Here is a 19461-nt window from a genome sequence, read left to right as displayed (position 1 = left end):
ATAAAATGGGGAAATAGTAATACCCAAGCATAATATTGTTATATGGATGAAGGGAAGTAATATATGTAAAGTATATGGCTGCACATACTACGTGTGGTGTTTGCTACAAGTGTGATCATCTCAATAAATTACACTAAATTGCTCAAGCCAGAAACCTGGGGATTCATCCCTGATTTCTCTCTCCTTTAACTGTCACATCCAATCCCTCTCCAAGTTGTCAATCTACCTTCAAAACAAATCTTTAATTCATCGGATCCCCTCTATTCCACCTCATTAATCCAAGTCACCATCACCTCTTGCCTGAACTACTAGAAACCTCAAACTTTCCTCCCATTATTAATACAGCAGCCAGGTGGTTTTTTTTATTTATAAGTTTACTTATTTTTGAGAGAGAGTACAAGCAGAGGAGGGACAGAGAAGGAGGGAGACAGAATCTGAAGCAGACTTCGGGCTCTGAGCTGTCAGCACAGAGTCCAACACAGGGCTCGAACTCACAAACTGTGAGAGCGTGACTTGAGCCCAAGTTGGATACTTAACCGACTGGGGTTTTTATTTATTTATTTTATTTTATTTTTTGAAGTATAACAAACATTTTTTTTAAAGTCCACACATCATAAATGTAAAGCTCAGATGAATTTTCACAAAGTAAACATAACCACATAACCATTACAGGATCATCAGACAAACCTCGTCATGATTCTAGTATATAAATTCTTCCGTGAATTCCCAATGCATTTGAACTAAAATCCAGTCTCTTTCTCATGGCCAGAGTCCTCGCATGGTTTGGTCCCTTACCTCTCTAACATCATCGTATGCCTTTCAGTTACTCTTCATTTCCTCTTTTACTAGCTATTGCAGCCTTCAAATTTGCTAAGCTCTTTCCCATCCTGGGGCCTTCACAAACACTGCTCCTTCTACAAGATTCTTCCCATCCCACCCACCCCCACCAACTCCTCACGTGGCTAGCTCATAATTCAGGTCTTGGTTTAATTGTAATCTCCTCAGAAAGGCACTCTGTTTACCCAATCTAAAAGGTTCTGCACTCCCAGCCCACACTGCCACACCATCCCAGCCCTCTCATTCTATTTACAAATTGTATCTTAATTTACTTGTTTATTATTTGCTTCCCCAATTAGACTGTAAATTCTATGAGGGCAGATACAATTTCTGTTTTTATTACTACTTCATATCCAGCACCCAACATAGTACCTAACACATATAAGTTACTTAATAGTGGGCATCTGGGTGGCTCAGTCGGTTAAGTGTCTAAATCTTGATTTTGGCTTAGGTCAGGACCTCATTGTTTCTGAGTTCGAGCTCCGCATCAGGCTCTGTGTGGACAGTGCATGGAGTCTGCTTGTTATTGTCTCCCTCTTTCTGCCGCTCCCTGCTTGCTCTCTCTCTCTCTCTCAAAATACAAATAAACTTTACAGAGTGCTAGGTGAGACCTTCCATAATCCATCTAAACCTATTTTCAACATACTCTCTACTATTCCTTTCTGAGCCTCTACAGTTAAAACAATTTGTTCCTATCCCCTCCATGCTGCTCCTTAGCCTCAAAAGCTCTATCACTACTACTATGACTTGCCCCAAACATACTCATCTTTTGAGGTCCACCTAATTCACAAAACTTTCTCAGTGGACATCTGTTATGATATGAGGTACAGAATGTACCAGGTTACATCATTGTTTTAAAGAGCAACTGGCAAAGGGAAGCAGAGATAAAATATGAGGTTAGAAATAACGTTTTTGCCTTTGGTTATGTAGGTCAAAAAGGGTGTTCTATTTAAGGTGATTTGTAGTGCTGTATTTCTCCCAGCTGATAATTATCTCTCTCTAAACTCACATTTTAACCTATCTGATGGCTCTGAATACCTCTTTACATAAGTGCACTTTTCACGTGTCTTATCTATTAGTACATTATAAACCTGAGGATGGGATTTATGACAAGGTGGTTATTTGTTGGCTGTAATAGTTGACATTAGCTACTTTTGACTGTCTTTTCCTTGTGCAGTTTCAATTTACTTTTGGGGTGTTTTCTTTTTTTTTTTAATGTTTTTATTTATTTCTAGGAGAGAGAGAGAGACAGCGTGAGCAGGGGAGGGTCAGAGAGAGAGGGAGTCACAGACTGAAACAGGCTCCAGGCTCTGAGCTGGCAGTCAGCACAGAGCCCGACGCGGGGCTCGAACCCACGAACCGCGAGATCATGACCTAAGCGAAAGTCGGACGCTCAACCGACTAAGCCACCCAGGCGCCCCTGTTTTTGGGGTGTTTTCAAGGACCGTTAATCAAAATGTGGAGAGGACATCTGAACTAAGGTAGGGCAATAGAATTTGAATCCTAAGTACAGTGACAGAAATTTCTTGAAGTTCATTCATTTTAATAATGCTGTCTGGATGCGACTTGACTAATTCTTGCTAGAGACATGCAATAGGACTGTAGTTCTGTTCTTTTACAGCTGGCTTTCCTCATTTCAACTACTCTATATATATCCTATTTATATATATATGTATGTGTATATATATATATATATACACATACATATATTTTTTTTAGTTTAAATATTGGCCTGTTTCTTTGGCTTGTAACCAAAGAACCCTAAAATTGATACAAATGTTTAACCAATTTCCCACTTGTAGTAGATGCTGTCTCAACTTTGTCCTTTCATTGTTTAATTAAGAAAAGCCTTGGGGCGCCTGGGTGGCTCAGTCAGCTAAGCATCCCACTTCTGCTCAGGTCATGATCTCACCGATAGTGGGTTCGAGCCCTGCGTAGGCCTCTGTGCTGACAGCTCAGAGCCTGGAGAGTGCTTTGGATTCTGTGTGTCTCTCTCTCTGCCCCTCCCCCAACTTGCAGTCTATCTCTCTCTCAAAAATGAATAAATGTTAAAAAAAAAAATCCTGCATATGGGGTGCCTGGGTGGTGCAGTCAGTTAGGCATCTGACTCTTGATTTTGGCTCAAGATACGATCTCATGGTTCATGAGATCGAGCCCTGCTTCACGATCTTTGCTGGCAGTGTGGAGCTTGTTTGGGATTCTCTCTCTCCCTCTCTTTCTCTCAAAATAAATAAACTTTAAAAAGAAAAGAAAAAAAGAGAAGCCTGCATACAAGGGCTACCATTGTTAGAGGCTAGTTAAGGGCTAGTATGTGTCAGGTACTTTTATATAGATACATTCTCTCTAGTCCTTAGAATTCTGTAAGGTAAAAAAATCTTCTATAAATGTGATTTTCACCGGCAGTTTATTTGGTAGAGTATAAAACACCTTTTAGAACTATAATTAAGATTAACTTGCAAGATTTTATTGAAACAATTAAACCCAAATCTTGTTTTTGAGGATTCTCATTATCCAAACCAATTATCTTTATACCACAAGGTACTCACAGGCAGTGAATACCTTCTATCCATTTAGCACAGAAGTGGGGAGGAGTTGGAGAAAGAGGAATGATTAAACGTGCCTAAGCAACTCAAACTAGGCAAAGTTCCATATGATGTAAAAGCACTTTGCTAACTGTAAGTTACATTAATTTTAGTATGCAGTGAAAAGTACCATCTTTCAAGCGTCCCCAGTTCATTCTAGGTAGAACTCATCAGGATCCCTGTCTTAGCACTGAATTCATATCGCTGTGACACATCCGACTGTATAGGAGAGTGGTAACCATTTTCATCAAGTGTGGCAAGTGCCTAGTTATGCTTAAACGTAACTCCACCTAGAAGACAGTTAATCTACCGGCTAGAAAGTAATCTTTCCAAGTTCTGAGAACAGCAGGAACCTTTCTCATTCTAATCATCTTTTTAAAATCAGCTGCAATAAAGCTAAAAGCTTCTATCTACAGCTGCTAAATCCCTCCCCGGAGGGCAGACCATAAATTAACCACCACGCCCGGCGCGCTGAGAGAGAACTTCCGTGTGTCCACAGTCCCTTTCGTCCCCTCAAGCCTAACTAAATCGCCAAAGGGAATACGGGCCTCAGCAACAGGCCCGAACTCGTGGTTCTGGGTACCAGACGTCGGCGAGGCGCCCCAAACATCTTGCCAAAAAGACCTCTGCAGAGAGATTAAGAGGTGTGGCTTTCCACCGAGGATACGATGCAAAACCAGCTAAGGAAAGTAAAACAGACGAGCGGACAATTCCACTCCAAGACAGACCCCAAGACTCTTTCATTCCGGCGGAAGCGGAAGTCCCGGTGGAGTCATAGAGTTTGCTAGTTCCGGTTTCCGGGCCACGTTCGGAGCTAGAGTGCCGCCCGTCCGCCAGCCGTCCGGGTCCCCAGCGCTTCTATTTCCCGGTGCGGCTTCTGTCATAAAGCAGGGGCCTCTCTACAAACGTGTAGTCGTGGGTCCTTTGCGCCTCGCCGGGAGTCAGCGAGAAAGGACGGGCCCTGGCGGGGGTACTTCGCAGCCGACGTCTCGAGCCAGTCCTTGCGTACCGAGTCCGCACTGGCACCTCTAATCCCTCAGAGCTAGCTGGCTCTTGAGCCTTCACGAATTAGAGTCCCTGATTCGCAACCTCCAGGACTGCAGCTCCAGAAGATAGCACTCCTTCGCCCATACCTGTCCCCATAGGCACGCTCTGCCCTGTGAGGTGCGGCATTTGACAAGTCACCCCTACCTCACACACCACTTCCACCCACGTTTACCTTAACTTCGTTGTTAACCTCCTTAATTTGAGACCCCTCCCCTCTGCCTCCAGAAGAGGTCTTTTTCCCCCCACTTACGTAAAAGAGGAGTTTTGGGTCTCTTGCAGAAAGATTACCTTTAAGACTGAGCACCCATTCGATAACTAAAACGAGTTCATGCTTACTAAAGAGTTTGTGGGCAAAGTGAAACCCAGTGCACACCGGAAACTATGGCTGAGCACGGGGCTCACATCACAACTGCTTCTGTGGTGGATGACCAGCCCTCCATCTTTGAGGTGGTAGCACAGGAGAGTTTAATGACAGCAGTGAGACCTGCTCTTCAGCATGTGGTCAAGGTAAGGTGTTAATTCTCTATAAGATTTTAGGGACTGGGTAAAAACCAAACCAATAATTATAATTCATATCCTATGATTTAACGGTTACTGAGCCCATGTTATGTGTAGAGCCTTGTACTGAATAACCCAGCACTTGAGGGAGGATAGGGCAGATCCCAAAAGGAGTGCTTGTTTAAGCCTAAAGTATAGAATTTAGAAGAAAAAAGGGAAATGTGAATACGATGCACAGTAATTATGAAACAGAATGGATTTCATTTTATTAATTTACTTTGCTTTAGGTTCTTGCAGAATCAAATCCTGCCCACTATGGCTTCTTTTGGAGGTGGTTTGATGAAATCTTCACTCTGCTCGATCTTCTGCTCCAGCAGCATTATCTGTCTAAAACCAGTGCCTCATTCTCTGAAAATTTTTATGGCTTAAAGCGCATTGTAACGGAAGACACACAAAAGCTTCAGAGGTTGGCCTGTGCTGGTCTCCCAAAGCAGCAGCTTTGGAAGTCAGTTATGTTCCTGGTTCTTCTTCCCTACCTGAAAGTGAAGCTGGAGAAGCTGGTTTCTAGCCTGAGAGAAGAGGATGAATATTCTATCCATCCCCCTTCTTCCCGCTGGAAACAGTTTTATAGAGCCTTCCTGGCAGCCTATCCATTTGTTAACATGGCATGGGAAGGCTGGTTTTTTGTACAACAACTTCAGTACATCCTGGGAAAGGCTCAGCATCACTCACCACTGCTGAGGCTGGCTGGTGTTCGGTTAGGTCGGCTTACATTCCAGGATATACAAGCCCTGGAGCACAGACCAGCTGAAGCCAGCATGATGCAGCAACCAGCCAGGAGGTACGGCTTTAACATTTTCCAAAATCTTTCATTAATAAATTCTAAAATCTTAACCTATTTTTATTAAATTCACCTTTTTTGGTTCACTTTGAGGTATGTCCATAAAACAAGAGTGGCCATCCTGGTAAACTGCCTCATCATACTACCTACATTTTTGTGCACGTCCTGTGCTATGTGTATCGATTTATGTACGTTATCTCATTCCTCATCACATCCCAATGAAGTAAATTCATTATCCCGTTTAACAGCTGAGGAAACTGAGCCCTACTAGGGAAGTACCTTGCCAAGGCCGCATGGCTAGAAGATGGCAGAACTGAGATTCAAGTCAGATCATCAGTTCTCAAGACTGCTCTTAACCACAATGCTATACTGCTTCTAGTTAGTGTTTGTGGTGTTCTACAAGTTCAAATATATATTCCTGAATATTGCCAAGTTATTTTCTGTTGAGTCATATCTTTTTCTGGATATGCTATCCTACACACACACACACACACCCCTATGTAATCAATGTCTCACTAATTTCTTTCTTAAAACACAAAAATAAAGAAGATCCTAGTCATTAAATTCAAAGTTTAGCTCCTATAATCCCAAAAGACTGCAGGTCAGAAAAAAGAAGTCATTTAGAATAGATACTAAAGGAGACAGTGCCATTCTAGCAACTACTCAATCCCCAAACTGATCAGTGATTCTGATGAAGAGTTAAGAACTATAATTATAGTAGTCATTCTGGGGTCATACCTAAATAAGCAGTTTCTCCTTTTGCCTCCTTGTTCTGTTCTCCCACCAGTGTTGGGGAGAAGATAAAGTCAGTTCTGAAGAAAGCTGCAGGAGGTGCTGCCTTATCCCTCTCTACTGGCCTTTCTGTGGGAGTATTCTTTCTGCAGTTCCTCGAGTGGTGGTACTCATCTGAAAATCAAGAAACCATCAAATCGCTGACTGCCCTACCTACTCCGCCACCACCTGTACACCTAGACTACAATTCTGATTCTCCCCTTTTACCCAAAATGAAGACTGTGTGCCCACTGTGTCGTAAAACCCGGGTGAATGATACTGTTCTCGCCACCTCTGGCTATGTGTTTTGTTATCGCTGTGTGTTTAATTATGTAAGGAGTCACCAAGCTTGTCCCATAACAGGTTATCCAACAGAAGTACAACATCTAATTAAACTGTACTCCCCTGAGAACTGAAATGAATTAGCATTTTATCTCACAACAAAATTATTGCACTATAAGGCAACAGGACTTTCAGCACAGTACCTAGCATTGTTTGATACTTCTCATCCGATATTCATAATTTTATGGACTTTAAACAGAGTTGACCCCTGAACATGTGTTCACTGGCCCCCCATATATAACTTGACTCCCCCAAAACTTAACTACTAATAGCTTACTGTTGACCAGAAGCCTTACCAATAGTTAATTAACACACATTTTGTATGTTAGATGTATTATATACTGTATTCTTGCAGTAAAGTAAGATAGGGAAAATATTAAGATCCTAAAATACCTTTATAGTACTGTAAGAAATTCATACATAAGTAGACCCACACAGTTCAAATTTGTGTTGTTCAAGGGTCAAGTGTATATGAATTTCTTTAAAAAGCTGTATCCATTGATCTTAACCTTTTAACTTACTCTCTAGACTCCTACTTGGAGTTTACCAAGCTGATTAGAATAAGAGAATCAGGACTGACAGGAGACATGAAGATCAATGTACAGGAAGTGGATTAAAGGGGATAGTTAGTACAGAAGCTTTTCCTTAAAGAACAAGAGGTATAGAAGCTCTCCGGAAAAAACCAAGTTAGACCTTATAAAGTGGGTAGTGAATAGGTAGCAGCCCTTTTCGTGAGAAAAGAAAAGTATTTATCTGCCTAAGCAGAGATTTTATCAGTTTGCAAACAATGTGAAACATAGACCTGGTCTTTATAGGCATACTTAGAAACACTTTAGAAAAACAAAGCGCCTTCCATATACTGTGATCCTCTTGTTAAGTAACATCTGCTATAGTTTATCAACTTTTAAATAAGATTCCTTTATGAGCCATACGATCTTTTCTTGGGAAACTGGTTAAAGAAAAGTAGGGGTTGAGGGTATATTGTTGTATGAAGATTTCAGTGTAAAAGCAAATCAGTAATTAAGAGATGAAATAGAATACTGATCTAACTATGTGCAAAAGAATCTTTTAATAAGCTCTTTCTTCTTGCTGCTAAGAGTTTGCTAAACAGGCACAAATTATTCTGGATATTACTAAGTTTCTGTGAAATGCTGAAGCAAATTTTAAGAATAAATGTTTTTGGCAAAGAGCTGTTCCAAGTTGTCATGTTTATGTGGAAACTTAAAAATTACTTGAGGTGTGTAAAGTAAATTTTTCATTCAGACCACCTTTGACTTTGAGGTATTTTTGTACTAACATCTTGCTTTTTTTTTTTTTCTAACCTAATACTTGCAGAAAAAAAATCCGCTATCCAACAGCAAGAATTCAGCTTTGTGTGAAATACCCTGTATTAGAAATACTATAGAAACACTTCAGTTATGTGTAGTAAAATTCACACCATTGGATTGTCAGGTTGGTGAAAATATATAGGTAGAGGAAGGATGAAAATAATTTAAGTGCTTTTGCTAACATAAGTGTTTTCCAATATTTTCACTCATTTAGCAATTCAAAGCACATTCTCTGATAGCACAAGGTTGATAAAATTAAATTCTGAAATGGAATAACCTATATGAACACTTTTCTGTACCATAAGAAGATATTTGTAAGATATTTGTAAAATTTCTTGTGAGATCACAAGGTTTTACCAAAAAAAACCACTGTAGTTAATTAAACAAACATTTTTAATATCATAATAAGTCAATAAGGAAACTGAGCCAGATTCAGGATTGAAATAATGTAATCCTCCATGAAGGTATCAAAGCCAGATTTTTCACCTCAACCTAAGAAGGAAAACAGGAAAGCATCAGCAATTCAAAATAATATCAAAGAAACATTCTTATACATAATAAAATCAGTATGCAAATAGATTAGAACATACCAATGTGGAAAAACCACAACCAAAATCAGCTCAGAGAGAAGATTAAGGGATCATACCCTGGTCAAGGCCAACATTGAAGCAGTGGCAATACCAGGTCAGACTATACTTCACTCATCATTGCATCATTTCATTTCACATCCTTCTATACCTAAGAGCAGCCCGATACTCTCCACATCCAAGAAAACTTAGGTTAACCTATGAAAAAAATAAAGGCTTCTTTATAGATAAGTTTCAACCATGGTGGAAAATAAAATATTTTATTTTATTTTGCTTTAAGCAACACTGCTATACAAAAATGCAAATGAGAACAAGTTTCAGCTTGGAGAAACATTTTTGCTTTTGAAATACAGGAGAGTTGAGAAGCATTTACGATTCAAAAAAAAATTTTTAACGTTTATTTATTTTGAGAGAGAGAGAGAGAGAGAATCCCAAGCAGGCTCCGTACAGGGCCCAACGCAGCGTTCTATCCCACCAACCGTGAGATCATGACCGGAGCCAAAATCAAGAGATGGACGCTTAACCAACTGAGTCACCCAGGTGCCCCCAAAAACTTTTTTTTAATGAGTCCAAGCACTAGGCATGATAAAATTTCAGCGATGTCTCTGAAGGGACTTATAATCCTAAAGCAAAATCTTTAGAAAAGATTTTCTACTAAATTCCACTATGAAGTAAACTCCAGCTCATTTAATATACAGTTTGATTTACAATTCTGCTGCCAACAAAGAGAAAAAGTATAGTCATAAAATTTTTATACTGGAATCTTCTATCTTAAAGAGTCCGAGACCCAGAGAGGCTATGTCTTTCCTAGAACTGGAAAGAGAACAGGGGTCTGATTATCAGATTTACATTTTTCCACTACCAGCTAAATATGAGGTTTAATTTCATTTTTCTCCAGGCCATGGGCAAGATAAAAGAAGCAATGCAAAGTGTAAATAATTCAAAATCTGAATAATCAATTTCTGAATAAGAAAGCTGACGCATTTCATTTATTCTAAATGACACCTTCTGGTGGGATGTTGTTACTCACATGGAAAAGTACTTGGATCACAATGTCACCCTCCGCAGCCTTTCAGCATGGTGGTGTTAGTACCTAAGCAACAATTCTGGAGACAGCACATGCTTCCTTTAGCCATCTATAACTATCAATAGATTGATACTCCTTAATTATAAATTGACAGCTGTTGGTCTGTGTTGACCATTCAGCAACTAAACTCCATTTTTTACTAAATTTTTTTTTAATGTTTTATTTATTTCTAGGAGAGAGAGAGAGACAGCGTGAGCAGGGAAGGGTCAGAGAGAGAGGGAGTCACAGACTGAAACAGGCTCCAGGCTCTGAGCTGGCAGTCAGCACAGAGCCCGACGCGGGGCTTGAACCCACGAACCGCGAGATCATGACCCAAGCGAAAGTCGGACGCTTAACCGACTAAGCCACCCAGGCGCCCCTAAACTCCATTTAAAAAAAAAAAAAAATGAAAAAAAAAAATGGAAGGGGGGAAGGGACTAACAAAGTGCCACTTTTACAGGGGCTACGCTTGAGCCTTTAGCTCATCTTCCTCTACAGGTGAAGCACACATTAAAAATGAGGAAAACAGAGGCTAAAGAGAACTTAATTAACTTTGTCTAAAAGCATGAAACTTGTGAGCAGAGCCCCAAGTGTGCTCCCGCCACATTGCTTCCTCAGTACACTTTGCTCCGTCTGGAGTGCCTCCCCCAACCCTTTCAATCCAGAGAACGCCTAATTATAGTAACCTTACTCAAAGGTCACCTTCTCTAAGTGGTCTCTAACTCAGTCATCCGCTCTTCTCACGCCACAGCACGCATCACATGCTACTTATTTAGCCATGCACATACTCCCCCTTCTCATCTCTGCCATCAGCCCCACGACACGGAGTTCCTAAAGAACCCGGGCAGTATTTTACTGCCCTTTGCACCCACTGCACTCAGAACGGTATTTGGTACATAGGAAGAGTCTCAATAAATGAACGTTTAATTCAGTCACTGGGCGCCCCTCCCTCCTAAACCTTAAGCTCCTAGATTATAAAAGCATCAACACAATTTATAAATCCAACTTACCTCCAATACCGCACGTAGGTAAAGATCATAGGTGAACCATCTCTAAGCCCTCCCTCCCCTAGCTTCTACCTCATGGCGATCTCCACCGCGCTGCGCAGGGCAACCAGTGCTTCCATACAACGGACCCTCAACAAAATAATAATAAAGTCCAAACCCCACCCACTTCAGGAAAGACTGAGAGGGGCCGTCCTTGCAGGGAAATACGAGTAAGGCCGAAGCCAGGGCTCAAACCAAAGACGCAGGCAGGAGTCGCAGCCCGCTCTCCGAACCCCTCGGGCTCCCACGCCGTTTTGGGAGGTTTGCTCCGGCCTGCGGAGACTGATGGCAGCGACCCCTCCGCATCTCGGCTCCCGGCGACATTCAGTCCGGCTTCCCGTTTCCCCCTTGCCACTTACCGCTCGCCTAGCCTCGCTGCAGCTCATGAGACCCCATTTCAGGAGCCCCCGCCGGACAACCAATCCTCCGGCAGCCATCGGGTCACGTGGGTCACAGCCTTCGTCGGGAGGCTGCCAGGAGCAGCCAATCGGAGGGCGAGGGGACCTTCAGGCGTGGAGCGGGACGGAAGGCGGAAGCGTCTTTCCTGTTGCCTGGTGTGGTGTCTCCATGTTCAGTCTAGTGCGTTTTCGGCCTTTGAGTGATTCCTGCCTGCCCCTCAACTTCCTGCCCTTGGACTTTGGGACGTCTTTTGCCGGTTGCAGGTCCTTTGCTTCATAACTGGGGAGGGCATTTGAAAGAGTTGTGCCCCGGGTTTCTGAGAAGAATTACTGATTCAGATAGTGCTCTAATAGGATTTATTGCGCTTGGCCGAGTCCCGCGGGAGGGCTGGGGTGGAAAGAGGAATGTGTCCCTTTCTGTCCTGTGAAGTCTTTGGCTGGTCGGGCTCTTCGACGCTTCCTAGATAAGCTTTCCACAAGAAAAGTGCAGCTAAGTATCAAAAGAAATGCGCAGGAGAACAGGAAGGACTTCCTGGAAGAGGTGGCATTTCATCTGATTCTGGAAAAGGTGGATAGATTTTGAAAATTAGGAGATTCTGGGAGAAGGAATAATTTGACGCCCGAATTAGATGAGAAGGCATGGGGGAACTTAGAAATGTAGGTAGAGTCGATAGAGTGTAGTGTTTTTCAAAATTAGGTGAGTTAGGAAACACTGCAGGAAATTTAGTATGTATGTCCTCTAGCATCAAAGACCACAAAACCCCAAAAAAGCCTGGAGCACAACCCAACTATCTAATCAGAAATTCTAGGGTTGGATCCCAGGCAGTTGTATTATTGAAAGGTGCCTCAGGAATGATTCTGATTCATACCAGAGTCTGAGGACCACTCTTAGTGTTAAAGAAAGGAGGTGGTAAAAAATTTGAAAGATAGAGACTTCCTCAAGGATGGTGGCTTACTGGTTGTGTAGATTTCCCTGGAGAAAGTGGGAGACTTCAAGATTTCAGGTGGGAGTAATTTGTTGATCAGAGCTGTACTTTTGAAAACTATGTATGCAAATATGTTTTTTAAATAGATCAAAGGAAGGCGAAGTGAAAGAAAGGGAAACTATAGCAAGTGATTGAAATGGCATAGGTGACAGCTGAGAAAGAGACTAAATTAGGATTGTGGAAGTGGAAATTGAGAGGTGGCATATGGAAAGCAGCATGAGGAATGTGATGAGTGTTGGATAGGGATGGGTAGAAGGTGTCAACCTAAAAAAGGAAAACAGACAAGTGCAAAAAAGTCAAAAAGATGAGCTTATTTAGGAATAGCAGAGGAGTTGCAGTTTAAGATTGCAAACTTTAGCAAACTACATTGAATCCCTTGAGAGTTTGGGATAGCCTGTATTTTTGGGTAGGGAACTAAGGAGGAGAGAGCCCAGTTTAGAGTCTGTTTAAATAAAAAAGAAAGGGAGTCCAGCTTTGAAAATTCACCAAGCAAACAAAACCAGTCCGGGCATACAAACAAAGCTCAATTCAGCTTACTTTGCAAGACCAGCCTGACCTGGTTTATTTCTTGTTCGTGCCTCTGGGAACCCAACCGTAAGCAAAACTTACTAAGGTTGATGTGAGGTAACCCCTGACCAACTCACTATCATTTAAGAAAATTCTAGGGGTACCTGGGTGGCTCAAACTGTTAAGGGTCTAACTCTTGAGTTGGGCTCAAGTTGTGATCTCATGATCTTGTGAGATTGAGCCCAGTGTGGGGCTGAGCATAAGGCCTGCTTGGGATTCTCTACCTCCCTCTCCCTCTGCTCCTCCCCTGTTTGCTTATGCACTCTCTCAAAAATATATCCAGTATCAGTTTTCTGTAGATCAGGCATTTATGGGAGATGATTCTCTCTGTCTTTGTATTTTCCTGAGGGCCTATGTGTGAGATTTCGTCATTTTATATCCTCAGGTTCCATTTAATTAATTAATGTGTATATATTTCTGAGAGAGAGAGAGAGAGCAGGGGAGGAGTAGAGGGAGGGAGACAGAGACTCTGGAGTGGCCTCCATAGCCGACTCCATGCTGACAGCAGAAAGCCAGATGTGGGGCATTCTCACGAATTGTGAGATCATGACCTGAGCCAAAGTCAGACACTTAACCGACTGAGCCACCCAGGTGCCCCCCTCTCTTTCCATTTTAGATTGAAATTCTTTCACAAAGGACATGAAGAAATAAAGAGAAGAATGGAGAAAAATGGAGTGTCTTCTGTAGCAGACCTATTAAGGATTTCCGTTGTACTTTTGGGGCAGAGGATGTTAGTGAAGATAATGGGTCTTTGCATGTGCCATTCTTTCTACCTGGTTCCCTCTTCCTTCTCCATCTCTCCCTCTTAACCTGGTGCCGCCATCGTCATCATCGTCTTCTTCTTCTTTTTAATGTTTATTTATTTATTTTGAGAGACAGAATGCATGAGCAGGGGAGGGGCAGAACGAGATGGGGAGAGAGAATCCCAAGCAGGTCTCTCACTGTGATCACAGAGCCCAGCCCGGGACTCAATCCCACAACCCGTGAGATCATGACCTGAGCCAAAATCAAGAGTTGGACACTCAACTGATTGAGCTACACAGGTGCCCCTCAACCTGGTGCATTCTTACTTGCAGGTTGCGGCTCACATACCATCTCATTTATGAAATTTTATACTCACAACCGTAGTTATTGTCACTCCTCAGAACACCAGTGTGATGCTAGCTTATAATGGTCATAGATGTGGACTATATTTGCAAACTGTTATAACAGTCGAATGAGCACACAGAGAATGCATAGCAGGTAAAGTGCTCAACTGATGTTATTATATATGTTAAATTGCAATGAACTAATACATGTTTTTCCTCTCTAGATTGTGAGCAGGACATGTGTCTTATTCTGGCTAACAGTAAGGCTGCATGGCAGAATGATAGTAAATGAGTTTTGCAATAGACAGGGGTTCAAGTCCCAGCTCTGTTACTTACTGGTGTGTAGCCTTGAGCTTATGTCCCTGAATTCAGTTTCTTCATTTATAAGATGGTGAAATTAATGCACATCTTACAAGTTGTTATAAGGATAATTTGAGACAATCAAAGTTGCATGTCTGGCCCAAAGAAGGCAGTCACTAAATAGCAATTTTTCTTGTGACATGTAGCCCCAGACTACATTCCATTTTCACAAGAATTGTACAGAGAAGGCACTATTATTATCTCCAGTTTACACGGAAGGAATCTGAGGCTTAGATTAGCATAACCAAGGTCTCAAAGCTAGAGCAAGGATTTCAACATCTTAGGTACTCAAAAAAAAAAAAAAAAATAGCTGATTGAATGAGAGAATGAAGGAAAGTTAGGAGACTTACCCAGGGTCAGTCAGTAGTGACGGAGAGCCAGCACTGTTGCTGTCGGTCACTATGCTGTCCATAGTCTTCAAACCATCTCTATGAATGAACTGAGTAGATAACTGAATGCTGGTATTTGTCAGTTTGTGTCTAGTGAGAACAAAGGTTGTGCCCTAATTACCTCTGTTGATAAATTGAAGTACTTAGTGAATAAACACATCTTAAATAAATTGGAGGCTCTAGTGTTTTTTTTTTTTAATGTTTATTTTTGAGAGACAGAGAGAGCAGGAGAGGGACAGAGAGATGGAGACACAGAATCTGAGGCAGGCCCCAGGCTCTGAGTCGTCAGCACAGAGCCCGATGCAGGGCTCAAACTCATGAACTGTGAGATCATGACCTGAGCTGAAATCGATGCTTAACTGACTGAGCCACTCAGGAGCCCCTGGAGGCTCTAGGGTTTAGTCAGTTGTCAACAGCACAGCCAGATCACTTTCCCAAGAACTAAGAAAAAGGACTGTCCAAGCTACTGATTTCAAGTTATTTTGTATCATGGACTTTTGCTTTGAGCTATCAGATTCAGGATGTGAGATTCCCCTCTGGCCTGATAACTTAACCGTTCATATCCAGGGGGCTTAACTAAGACAATTTGAAAAGGGAAGAGAAACTCTGCTCATAGCTCACATTATCCCTCTTTCTCCAGAATGGGCTCCCCATAGTTTATTGAAGAAGAAGAAGAGGGAAATAATCCTGTTCCTTATTTTCCTGCCCAAATAGTGTTCCTCCTGTTGACTGGGAAGAAAAAGGGAGCTGTTTAGGTAGATTTCTGATTTTGAAGACTCCAAAGAAATCAGAAATCCCAAACGTCAAAGGCAGCGGAAGGAGTAGGAGCATTTGTAGTAGTAGGCAGACCTGGCTTTGAATCCCCACTCTTCCACTTACTGATCATGTAATCTCAGTGTCCATATAGCTGTACCACACTCCCAGCTTGGTCCTTTGGACCCCAAAGCGCTTGTCCAATAAATGATGGTCATTTCTATTTAAATGTAAGTAATATCAAAAGGATTTCAGTGTGAGAGCAAGGCTGAGAGTTAAAGGTGGGTGACAGAACTAAAACACACTGAATTTAGAGGGGAAGTGAATGAAAAAGGGATAACTTTGAAGCCCAGAGCAGGCCTTTGGAGTTTATTATGTTGCTGTGCTGATGGGACATCATAGCATCTGTTCTGCCTCCTATCCTGGAAACTCGATTCAGCCAAACGTACAAAGGGTAATGCCACCAAAGCAGAACTTGGTAGGAACAGTGACTTCAGTTAATTTAAAAAACTAAGGGTGTCTAGAAACTTACTTGAGAATGTCATGTCACGATAAACAAATTGAAACAGAAACGCAGAGTTGTTTGGTGGTTTGATTTAGAGGGAGAGAAGTAAGTAAAACCGTGGTTTGTNAACCCAAAAATATTCATATAAAAGTGATTACAATACTGTAATATAACACAAAAAATAAAGACAATACAAAATATAAAGAAAACTAAATTAACCTACACTTACCTTTGAAAACTTTCGTGGCTGGTGTGAGGGAGACAAGAGAGAGGAGGGTTATTGTGCAGGACGACTTTCACTATCACTAATGGAGTCACTGCTATCTATGGGCTCAATGGAATCTTTTTCTTTCATGCAACTTTAACAAGGAACCTATCCAGTGACACTTGCTTTTGCCTGCTTTTGAGGATTTTATGGAAATGTGACATTGCATTGTCGTTAAACTGATTCATCGCTTGCACTGCTACAGCCTTATTTGGGTGGTGCTTTTCTACAAAACTTTGCAGTTTTCCCCATTTTGCACATCTCCCTAAGCTCATTTGAAGTGAAGGCTTCCTCCACCTTTTTCCTCCTCCTTCTCTGCAGACAAGATGCAGACCTAGATTTCTTATAAAATCTTGCAACTTTGGCCGTGGGCCATCTCATACCTCATTTGTATTTTTCAGTGATTTGCTTCCACTGTAATCATCTTCTTACTGCCTTTCTTTTCAACCTTTTTCTGCATGGGGCCATTGTAATATGCTCACATGGATGTTGACTACAGTACAGTATTAATAAACTCTTGTCATATGTTGTATTGTATGTATGTAACTGGCAATAAGGCAGCAAAGGAAAGGGTCTCTATCTGCAGGCAACCTGATCTAGAATGAAGCAAAGCATTCCTAAGCCTACTCTTGTATGGAAAAGCAAACGGCTGTCTGTAAGTGCTTTGAAGTGACAAAAAATACATTAGTGCCAGTTGTGGCACCTTCCAGTACTCTGAAAAAATCACCGATTTCTGCCAAACAGTGTGGCCTAAGACTGAACATCAGAACATGGGAGACAATCACCCATAATCCCACAGAGAGAGAGAGACAGAGAGAGAGAGGGAGAGAAAAGAACCATTGTTGTGATCCTGTGATGTTAAGCATCACGTACTACGTCATATTGCAAGACATTGCTCATTTACCAAGTTAACATTGATTAATCGAAATGTTTACTTGTCTTGCGGAACACTCACAGAACAAGTTACTCCCAATCCAAGGTTTTACTATGTATTAGTTTCCTGTGACTGCTTAACAAATTACTGCAAACTTGGTTGCTTAAAACAAGAGAAATTGATTCTCGCACAGCCAGGAGTTTGACATCAGTTTCACTGGGCAGGAATCAAGGTGCTGGCAGGGCTGTGTTCCCAGAGGCTCCAGGGGAGGATCCATTTTGTACCTTGGCTTCCGGTGGCTGCTGGCATTCCTTCTCTTGTGGCCACATTGCTCCACTCGCCTCTATAGTCACATTCCCTCCTCTTTTGTGTGTATCTAAAGTCCCACTCTGCCACTATCTTAGAATACTGGACTGAATGTAGGGCCCACCCAAATAATCGAGGATTAATCTCATCTCAAGATCCTTTCTTAATCACATCTGCAAAGACTCCTTTTCTTTAAAAGTTAACACTCACAGGTTCATAATAATAATCATCAATGGCCATTATTCAGCCTACTATAAGAAACTCCCTCCAGTTTAACTGTGGTAGGGTCCCCTCCATAAGGAGAGAGGGAAAAAGGGAGAGAAAACTTTAAGGTAAACTGGCTATGTGCCTATGTGACAACATCCTTCATGACCTTGTAAACTGAGACTACTTAATCACACTGCAGGTTTATGTGTGTTACCATATATGGGCGACAAAGAAATAGAAAATGTATTTAAAAACTACACCACATGATGTTTGGAGGTCAGTTCTTGGGTACAAACCCAACTGAGTGGTGCCAACATGAATAAAGTTGCTTCCTGGAAATTAAAAAGCCTCAGTGTCACGACTCTCCTGTGAGAATCCTGCTACATTGCTTGGGGGCTTGTATCCAGGATTCGGAGAAGGTGTGTTTCCACCTCCTTTGCCACCAGGGTATGAGCCTAGAGTGCTGGGAGAAGTGACCCCGCTAGAGCCAGTGGACTGCCTAATCCATAGGAGGTTAGCTCATCCTGGCACTCCAGAGCCAGGACCCTGTGCATGCCAACAGAACCCATGAGGCCCAGGAACTAACTTAAGGAGCGCTGTCTGTCAGACTTGTAAGAACCTAGGTTCATTTTGGCATACCTGACCCTAAGAGGCAGAAGAGGAGCCTGATCACCTCCCAGGTTTGCCCTAGTAATTCCATAAGGGACGAGGACTGAAGCTGCAACTCAAAGGTGCAGAATGTAGGGCGGTGGATTGGAGTCTTGTGAAGGTGTGTGATTGAGACGAACAATGGGAAGGTTTCCGACCTGACCANGGGTGTTATATGGAAACCAACTTGACAATAAACTATTTGTAAAAAAATAATAAAGTTATGAAAAACAAGTTTATAAAAACAACAGTGTTGAGTCCTGATTCATGGTTCTATGGTGACCTCATACAGCTTAAGGTGGTGTCAGACTTCCTTGGGAGTCTGATCTGAGTCAGGGATTGAAACTGAACCTACCAATGCTAAGAGGTGCTTTAAATATCTCTGAGAGCAGAGTGGCCAGAAACTGACAAAGGGAGTGTGTGTCCTCTCCAAACCAGTCCCCTTCTTCCTTTCCCTCCCCCCCCTTGTGTGCATGAAAGTCATCTGTAAGGGAGAGGACATGAATGGAAAGCAGAGTAAACCGACTCCCCTAGAGTGTATGTTGAGAAATTTCAAAAAGGGATATTCAGGAAATTATGGTGTGAAATTAACTCCTGAAAAGCTCTGGACATTCTGTGAAATTGATTGGCCATCATTTGGGGTGGGCTGGCCCTCTGAGGGCTCACTTGATAAAGAACTAGTTAGCCAAGTGTTCAGGGTCATTGCAGGGGACCCAGGCCACCCTGACCAATTTCCTTATATTGAAATAAGGAATGTTGGCAAGACCTGGTCCTATCCTGGACGCCTTGGCTAAAAGTCTATATTTGAGAAAGCTGTAACGTTATGATGGCTCACATCATGGCTTCCTTCAAATACCGGCCAGAAATTAAAAAGCCCATACTGTCAGGAGAATCTGAAGAAACCCCACCACCTTATGTCCCACTGTACCCCTCCCTGCCACCTGTGCCCCCAGTAGCCCTAACTCCAGAAACTTCATCAGAGCTCCAAGGCCTCACCACCCTGAGCACCACTGGCTTCCCTGAATGTGACTGACTCCCCCAGACTGCCAGTCTTAACTCTGCATACGCCTCCTGAACAGGGACTAGAGAATCAGGCCAGCAGAGGCCGCCCCTCCCTGCAGCCACACTGGAGAGCCCTGCAGATATCACTGAGGGAAACAAGGGGACCCA

General features: G+C 42.3%; 1 protein-coding gene, 1 long non-coding RNA gene and 1 other non-coding gene across 3 annotated transcripts; 1 reads left to right on the top strand and 2 right to left on the bottom strand.

Annotated features, from left to right (window-relative positions):
• Positions 1-4104: 4104 nt before the first annotated feature.
• Positions 4105-8107, top strand: PEX12 (peroxisomal biogenesis factor 12). The gene is made up of 3 exons (XM_077749796.1): positions 4105-4973; positions 5252-5805; positions 6593-8107. The coding sequence occupies exons 1-3, from the start codon at positions 4848-4850 to the stop codon at positions 6990-6992; spliced, it is 1080 nt and encodes a 359-aa protein (XP_077605922.1). The 5' UTR covers positions 4105-4847; the 3' UTR covers positions 6993-8107.
• Positions 8108-8621: 514 nt separating this feature from the next.
• LOC144219627 (uncharacterized) lies at positions 8622-11388 on the bottom strand. The gene is made up of 3 exons (XR_013331474.1): positions 11305-11388; positions 8893-9031; positions 8622-8738 (listed from the first exon to the last, which is right to left on the bottom strand). It is a non-coding gene; the product is annotated as an uncharacterized LOC144219627 (long non-coding RNA).
• Positions 8863-8959, bottom strand: LOC144219840 (Z30 small nucleolar RNA). Its single transcript, XR_013331513.1, has one exon. It is a non-coding gene; the product is annotated as a Z30 small nucleolar RNA (small nucleolar RNA).
• Positions 11389-19461: the final 8073 nt, after the last annotated feature.

This window comes from Crocuta crocuta, unplaced genomic scaffold, assembly GCF_008692635.1.
Source record: "Crocuta crocuta isolate KB4526 unplaced genomic scaffold, BGI_CrCroc_1.0 scaffold149, whole genome shotgun sequence".
Classification (NCBI taxonomy): domain Eukaryota; kingdom Metazoa; phylum Chordata; class Mammalia; order Carnivora; family Hyaenidae; genus Crocuta; species Crocuta crocuta.
Note: the sequence above shows the minus strand (reverse complement) of the source record. Positions and strands in the feature narration are given on the sequence as shown.

Coding starts and splice junctions, on each gene's coding strand:
- PEX12 (XM_077749796.1), top strand. CDS start 4,848: ATGGCTGAGCACGGGGCTCACATCACAACTGCTTCTGTGGTGGATGAC. Junction 4,974..5,251: donor CTCTTCAGCATGTGGTCAAG/GTAAGGTGTTAA, acceptor ACTTTGCTTTAG/GTTCTTGCAGAATCAAATCC. Junction 5,806..6,592: donor ATGCAGCAACCAGCCAGGAG/GTACGGCTTTAA, acceptor TTCTCCCACCAG/TGTTGGGGAGAAGATAAAGT.